Raw genomic sequence first — 8,246 nt, 5'->3', positions numbered from 1 at the left:
TGAAGAAAATAAAAAATTAAACACATGGATTCAATTACTACCAAATAGTTCTTCTACAAAAGGAACTAAATGTGCAAAGCACATACCGATGTTGAAGTAGGGCTAACAGAAAGATATTCTCAGAAGTGTTTTCACCCTAACCTTACAAAACCCAATAGTGGATAGTTGCTTGGAGATTACTTCTGAAGATCTCCGATGTAGAAGTCATCGATCATGTCAAACACCCGAGTTGCGTGTTGTGGCCTTTTGCATACAACAAAAAGATGAAAATACCAAGTAAGCTTAGGGTTACACAAAACCTTAACCATGTTCAAGTATGACAAAGTTTTGACAGATGTTTTGGAGGTTGGATAACTATTTCCAACATGTTTTGGATGTTCAAAAATGATTAGACTGTATCCTTATTTACCAGTTTCATGTATGAACTATCCAGTAGCCAAGCCTAGCTAAGAGAAGAGAGTAACCAATTAACGCTAGAGAACACAAACCGAAAGAGGCAACAGAAAGTTTTCAAAATTCTCTGAGCAATGCCAAATAAGGAACAAACGCATACCCATAAAACCCTTCGGTTGAATCATCTCCGGCATGTGCCAAGATGGCATCACCACCAGGGTGTTCCTCTACATATGAGGTAACATCATAAACCTGCAGTTGGTTGTTAAACATAATCACAATCGAGATATCTTAGTATGACAAAGAACTATGAATTCCAGAAACAGCAACAAGCCAAAGTCACCAATTACCTTGTCCTTAATGATAATCCAACAATCTGTCCTCTTATTATGTAGCATAACTTCTGTTTTACTATAGGATGCCTAACAGAAAAAGTATACATTTCAAAAGATCTCAGAATTAATCAGCATACATCCATATTAACAATGCAGCTAAGCATACACGAAATATAGTCAAATGTATCACTGATAATCTGTTACTTAACTTATGCAACCACCATAACTTTTTGGAAATAAATGTATAAAATATGAACTCCGAAAAACAGCAAAAAAGGATTTGGTCTATTTCAAAGTTCCCCCAGATCCATATTTGTACCTTAGAATTGGCAACAGTCGATTTAACCTTGTTCTTATGAGCTGCAATGAAACAAATTTTCACCAACAGCAAAAGCATAATTAGTTTTAATTCATATTTTACCTGCTACTACTACTAATATTAAAACAATGTAAACAAAGAGGGCAAAAAACACAAATTAAAGTTTACCTAATTTACCATGTCGGGGTACCAAAATAAAAGCTCCAAGTAAGACAGCCAAAATCAATGCAATAATTGCTATTTCCATATCTCAAGCATTCAGATTCCTTTCACTGATTAACCTAGATTGATCCAAGTAGCAATTTAAAGGGTAAAAAAAATAATCCAAGATGTACATAACTTGAAAAGCTTTAAGCAAATAAATCCACTACTCGTTGGATGCTTAAAAGCATCACCCCCAAGCTAAGATTGGTAAATAACAATACAATCCATGCATTTTTTTTTTTAGCTTCAGCATAATTAAATGTTTTTCCTTTACACACACAATGATTAGTGCACATAAAATGTTCCGAGACTGAGCTTCCTTAATTTGGTAATTTCCATATAATACAAACGGCTGAGGAGAATGTAACATATTCTTGTTTAATCTTATGGGATGCTAAAAAAAGCTGAATGCTTCCATTGAATGGTTTTCATCGTCTCATTTTTCATGTTCTGGTATTTTATACGTGAATCTAATTGTATAATTTAACAAATTATTGTGCTTAGTTTTTTAAACATTTCCATTCCAAAATTAACAATCACTTAAAGAAAGTGCATAAGAAAGGAAAGGTAGGTAAATAAACAAATTTATTTTTTTTTTAAAAAGCAGTTACTAAACACTTAAAAAGGAATGGATATAGCATTCAAGTCGGTTAAAGTACCATGGAGGCCCTTGTACAAGGAGCTGGATTGCATTTAGCCCCCTCTACACAAAAAATGAGCAAATTAGTCCTATACGTTAGGTCAAAGAGTAAATTGGTCATTCTGTTAAAAATTTCATCCATTATTACTATTAAAAACTAGTCTCTGTACATCAGCATGAGGTACACGTGGCTATGCCAATTTTAAACAGTAGAAATGAATGTAATTTCTAATAGAAAGGACCAAATTGCTCTTTAATCTAATGTACAGGGACTAATTTGCCCATTTTTTTAGTAAAAGGGGCAAAATGCAATCTAACACTTAGTATAGAGGCCTCCATGGTATTTTTACCCATTTAAGTCTACTGCCAAACCAAAGAAGCCTGATCAAATGGCAACCGAAATGGAGCCTTCTTTATGTCTATCTCCAAACAGAAAAGTGTGCGCGGTCAAATGCACCTCACCCGAAAAGGTCCACCGAGCTTTTATTGTCTAGCAATAAACTGCAAGGCATGGCTGCAACTAGGTGCATGCTTTGACAACAATGATATGAAGTATTAGGAGATAAGATAATTAAGATACACAATTTTGGAGCTTACTAAATAAATTAGCCACACGGTTAACAGTGAATGATAAAATAATCTAATAAATGGAGCTTTCTGCTCCAAATACTACCAGACGATGAGAAAAACAGTTCGAAAAGAAAACTCATTCAGATCAGGGCAAAACACCACTAGAATTAATGAAACCACCACGTAGTTTAATCTGAAAGTGATACGTCACCTCCAAAAGACCTTATTGGATTAATGACGCAGTAAACAAAGCCAGAACAAAAATGAAATTGGCAGTACCAGGAAGGAAAACATGCATCGTGAAACATCAACTATAGAGATTACAAAATTTTAAAAACCATAACCGATCCAGTTAAATAAACTAAATGCATTACTACATTCAAAGAAAACAAGAAGAACAATAAACCAAAATCTGATCATTCCATGCTGCATTGAAAAGAAAAAAAAAAGAGAGAGGAAGTTTTATGAAATCGATAAGAAGAGGAGAAGAAGAAGAGCATAGAGAAAAGCAAACCTGGTAAAAGGAGAGGCCGACGAACAGAGGTGAAGCACGGGGGTCGGGGGCGGGCGACGGGGGAACGGCTGCAGCAGGGATGGGGGAAGGTTTTTTCCTTTTTCTGTTTTGGGAATTTATGTTTTAGGGTTAGTAATTAGATATTTTTATTTTTTAGGATAATTTGTACCATTGGTCACTAAATTAATGGTAAAGTTTCGTTTTAGTCACTTAAAAAAAAAGTTACAATTTGATCATGAATTATTCAAAAATTTTCATTTAATTTATTAGACTGTTAAAATTGATGTTATATGGCTTTCTCTATTTGAGCTGCCTGCACAAACCGAAAACTCTTTTTCTCCCTTCTCTTCTATAATTTAGTTTTTTTTCCATGAAACAACTTTAGATATTACGAATCTACGAACCAATATTCAAACAGCTTTTTTCTCTGATCTCTAACACTAACTGTCAAATCGACTTGGATCAATGTATGTTCTTCTAGTTGTTGATAGGTATTAATTCACGGTTGTCGAATCGTCGCTTAGAACCCACTAACAGAACTTTAAAAAAGAACTTTACAGCTTAGTAAGTTAAATAAAAAAATTTAAATAATTCAATAACTTAAATGAAAATCTTTGAATAGTTCAATGGCAATAGTTAAATGACCAAAACAAAAGTTTACTAATAGTTTACTGACCAATGGTGTAGTTTACTCTAATTTTATTATTTAATATTTGTTTTTGGTTTTTTTTTTCATTTTTATAACATTATCTTTTTTATTTCTGATTTTGGGTTAGCCCTTGGCCAGTTTGCGCTCGGTTTCTATTTAGGCTTGGATTAAAATTGGGTATGAGTTTGGGTTTAATTTGTAAATGGATTATGGGATATTGGGTATATTATATTTAATAAATACATTAGGTAGATTAATTCGGTTAAATCGATCAAACATCATCGATTTAACTAAAATTATAAATCGACTCAAAATCGAAGCCACCTAAATTAAATTGAGAAATCCAAATTAATTCAATTCAATCGGTTTCAACTAATTTTTGCTTACTCTCACATTACTGGTTTCTATTGAGACAATTACCGTTAAGTGCACGATAATATGGATTATTAGGAAGGGTACTATTGTACTTTTAGCTGTAATTTTCAGATTGCAAATAATTTAATCACACCTGGTGAGCTGTATTTGGCAAGAAATATGTGACTAAAAGCACATCATTGAATCGAAACCAATCTTAATCCCTACCTTTTTTTTATATTTGATTAATTTCAATTTCGAATTTAATTAAAATTTTGGACGTATAAAATTATAGTTCTTTTTATAATTAAGGGCAACAATTGAGAAATAACATATAAAGAAAATATATGTATATTTATTTTTAAAATAAATAAAAATATTTTAATGATTTTTAAATAGTATTTGATTTATTAAAAAATAAAGTCAATTCACAATTTTAATTTCAAAATAGATCTAATGATTGAAAATCCCTAAATCTAGTCATTAATGCATCCTTAAATTATTTCAATGACAAACCAATGAATATTATCCTAATCAATGTCATTAAGCAGTGAATAACCTTTTCCTATACGAGTATCCATTGTGATTAAATGCATTTTATAACTAAAATAGATTTTTTCCCCTAAATTTCACTAGTACAAATGCAATCTATATAATACAAATACAAATATATATTTGACCAACTACAATATAAAATAAAGTTAATATAAAACCACAATAAAACTCGAAAAGAATCGAACAATATCCACACATAATACACACAGTGAATTTGATAATTTTTCTTAAAAATTTGTATTTCTAAAAAATTCAGTCTAACAAACACACGTAATGTGATTGGATATGCACACATCGTACTTATAAATAATGAGACTCGCACCTGAATAAATTTTCAATCTTTAAATGCATTTGTAAGCCAACAACACTGATGGGGGTGAGAGTTGTCGAGAATCAAATGGAGACAAGCATCAACTAAAATGTTCTTTTGAGCAAAACAAAAACCTTAAACCGCAAGTCTTTTATCATTCGCATCGACAACAAAAGCATTTGTTAGAAAGGATCTAATTGGACTGAGAGTGATAATGCATGAAAAGATGTCCACTTATGTCTGCAGTTACTCCCATTTTACCTTAAGCCATATCAAAAACTGGATTGTGCATTCGTCCACTCTCCTCACAATGATACTTACAGGTAACAATGTCTTAAAATTTACCCCAAATTTGGGTTTCAGATACAAGAACTCACAACTGTTATCATGGATTGCATGAACACCTTCCCAATCCGGTAGAGAGACCTTGCAAAATCAGCCTTTCCTCTTCGACTCGTTTAAGCTACCATATCAAGTGCAACAATGCCCATATTGCATGAATCATGGTGCATTTCAATATGGAAGGCACCTTTGAGCTTTTTCTTGCCTGTATCGCATGATGCAGCATGCCAATCTGGTAGAAGCCTAGCCAGCCTTTTCCCTTTAAGCATGCAACAAAGCCTATATTGCAATCAACAAGCACTCACTCAAAAATGGTTAACCCCACATCTAGAAATACCACTCACAGTTTCAATGATTCTAGTTCTCTTAGCCACATCTCAAGAGCTAATCCTTCTTTCATTCCAACGAAGGGCACCAAGCTGGCTCAGACCTCAGAGAACACTAATAAGTCCTTAACAATATACACCATATGAACCATATATGCCAACATCATAAGGATGCAGTGGTTAAGCCCTTTGTTGGCATCACAAAAACTAGGATTCAAACCGTGTAATTGTCATCCCCTTCCCCATTTGTAATATATGAACCATATCTGAACTCTTGCAGGAACACAACCCCATCCATCATCTGCCATCTCAGTGCATAAATTACAACTCCGACGTTCCTAAAAACTAGCAATGTCCACTTGTAGAAGATACATTTCCTCTGATAGAGAAGCATCCTCTGTTCCTATTATGCTCGTACTGAAATAATAGGACCAAGAGACCTCAACAACTTCAAGGCACAGAGGCCAATTCTACAACATACAAATAAGTTCTAAGATTATTCAAGAGGATCCAAGTGCAGCTAGCAATTGAAATAAAGAGAACTTTGCAGAAATAAACACAAACTGTAGAAATATAATCCAAGTCGATAAGATGCAAATGATTATGATTATTATTGAAAAAGATAGAAACACTAACTGCATAATTTACACTGGACTTCAACTGGAAAAACCAGTTAAGGTTTCAGTTACAATGCAAGCAAAAGGAGAAAAGTCACAGCTAAATCAACAATACTTTTTTTTTGACAATGTATACAAAGAAAATTCAGGCTCAAACTCTAAGTAGTCTACATCCATCAACATTTTTTTCCAATTATTTTCTTCTAATTAGTATTCTGTCCATTCTGGACACCTAGGCCATACAATACACCTGCATATTTCTCTGTGGAGCCGTTGAAAAAGTTATCTCTCAACTTCCTAAAGGTGCATGAGGTGAGCAAACTATCGGAACCAGCTTGATGGCACACACCGACTCTTTCCACTTCCAACAACTCGGCGAGCTTGTTCAAACCACCATGAAGGCTGTTGCAAAACTTCATCATGTGCTTGATGTCGTATACCATGGGGAAATATATCTTGATCAAATCAAAAAACCCAGCTTGACTATCAGGCAAACTCCTGCAAGTCAAAAGCTTAAGCAAGTACCCGAAGTCGTATCCACTATGAAAGGTGACCCAATGGACATCATCATTCAACACGACCCCAGACGACATCAAAAGCTCACCGAACCGCGTCACGTCAATACCTTTCTCGTTATTCTTCTTGAAATCAATCCCACACTGGCGCAGTAACTCGATTGAATCACTAGCAAAGATATCTTCGCTTAAATTAAACTCACGGAAATTGAATTGCCAAATGCAAAAGCTATCAGTTCCACAAGTGGGAAGGTTCCCATTCTCATCCGAAAAAGTGAGACCCAATTGGATCAATTTCAACATATCAACATTATCTTTCAAAGTTTGGTAATTATAATCATTTATATTCTTGAAAGTTCCCACAGGGCGTAGAACCACACCCGGGAACTCAGTATCCATAGCCACATAATTGTAAGTATCAACAATTTCACGGATCAAAGCAAACTCTTCCTCTAGATTATCGTTCCAAACTTCCCGAATATGAACCGATTCACCCTTGGGCAAACCCGACATTTCCAGAATACCAAATCAAAGCGACAAATACAACCAAACCCAGATCTGAGAACAAAACATAAGCACATCCAAGAAAAACCCAAACCTCAAAAAAGAAGCGGAAAGGGCTTCGAGTCGAGGCCCCAAAACAGTAGCGTTTTCGTTGTCGGAATCAGATCTGAAAAAATAAAAACAATATGCAAAAAAATGATTTGAACTTTTGGGGAGAGATAAATCAAACCCTAGAAACAAGGGAAGGGATAAAATGAAGAGAAAGAAGAAGAGATCTGACCTTGGATATTTGAAATCAGGCCTTGTAAATAACAGATCTAAGAGATTGATTGATTGGGGCGAACGTAAATTTAAAATTTCAGTCAAAGGAGGAAGAAGAAAGAAGGGGTTAGGGAAAGGAACGGGACGGAAATGCAGACAAGGTTCGAGCCATTGTTAGGGGTGTCCTCTTAAAGAGTGGAAAGGGCAGTGGTTACAAAGGCCACGAAAACGTGTCACCGCTTCTATGGCCCAAAATGCTCACCAGTCTCAGAATAATATCAGTTCCCGGCCCATCATACGTGTCCCTAAATCTTGATATTTATTGATTTTTTAATAAAAACTTGATAATATTTGTTAGGTATAATAGCTTATTTGACCCTTTAATTTAAAAAAAAATCATTTTAGCCCTTTTTTTTTGTCTCTTTTAGCTTTTAAATTTGTTTGTTTATTAAATCACCCAAAATAGATGGAAAAGTTAATGCTTGTTAACTTTGTTGACATGGCATACACGTGGATTGCCACATGCATGCCACAAAATCAATTGATTAATTTTTAAATTTTTAAAATATTTAAAATATTATAAAAAATTTACTTTTTTAAGTGTAGAAATTATAAAAAAAATATTTTTAATTTTTAAATATTAATTAATCACTTATGTGGCTGCCACGTCACGTCAACAAAATTAATAGATATTAACTTTTTCATCCATTTTTGGATGATTCAACAAACAATGCAAGTTCAAGAGTTAAAAAATATGAAAATTTAAATGGAGTGCTAAAATGACTTCTTATGTAATATTGGAGGGTTAAATAAGTCATTATGCCTATTTGTTATATTT

At 33.9% G+C, this 8,246-nt stretch overlaps 2 protein-coding genes across 5 annotated transcripts; both read right to left on the bottom strand.

Annotated features, from left to right (window-relative positions):
- On the bottom strand, window positions 1-3,113 carry LOC105774337 (cytochrome B5-like protein). Of its 4 annotated transcripts, none has more exons than XM_012596799.2 (7): window positions 2,976-3,084; window positions 2,349-2,422; window positions 1,216-1,328; window positions 1,048-1,088; window positions 744-815; window positions 554-645; window positions 1-243 (listed from the first exon to the last, which is right to left on the bottom strand). In XM_012596799.2, the coding sequence occupies exons 3-7, from the start codon at window positions 1,292-1,294 to the stop codon at window positions 177-179; spliced, it is 351 nt and encodes a 116-aa protein (XP_012452253.1). In that variant the 5' UTR covers window positions 1,295-1,328; window positions 2,349-2,422; window positions 2,976-3,084; the 3' UTR covers window positions 1-176. The 4 variants fall into 4 exon arrangements, with proteins under 4 accessions (XP_012452253.1, XP_012452255.1, XP_012452256.1 ...); XM_012596801.2 differs by having other exon boundaries at window positions 2,354-2,422; XM_012596802.2 differs by lacking the exon at window positions 2,976-3,084 and adding an exon at window positions 1,911-1,954 and having other exon boundaries at window positions 2,242-2,401.
- Window positions 3,114-6,098: 2,985 nt separating this feature from the next.
- On the bottom strand, window positions 6,099-7,596 carry LOC105773639 (probable CCR4-associated factor 1 homolog 7). The gene is made up of 2 exons (XM_012595681.2): window positions 7,428-7,596; window positions 6,099-7,313 (listed from the first exon to the last, which is right to left on the bottom strand). Exon 2 carries the CDS (start codon window positions 7,154-7,156, stop codon window positions 6,332-6,334), a length of 825 nt encoding a protein of 274 aa, XP_012451135.1. The 5' UTR covers window positions 7,157-7,313; window positions 7,428-7,596; the 3' UTR covers window positions 6,099-6,331.
- Window positions 7,597-8,246: the final 650 nt, after the last annotated feature.

Source organism: Gossypium raimondii, chromosome 13 (genome assembly GCF_025698545.1).
Source record: "Gossypium raimondii isolate GPD5lz chromosome 13, ASM2569854v1, whole genome shotgun sequence".
NCBI classification, from domain to species: Eukaryota; Viridiplantae; Streptophyta; class Magnoliopsida; order Malvales; family Malvaceae; genus Gossypium; species Gossypium raimondii.
The sequence above is the reverse complement of the archived record's forward strand: the minus strand, read 5'-3'. Positions and strand labels throughout refer to the sequence as shown.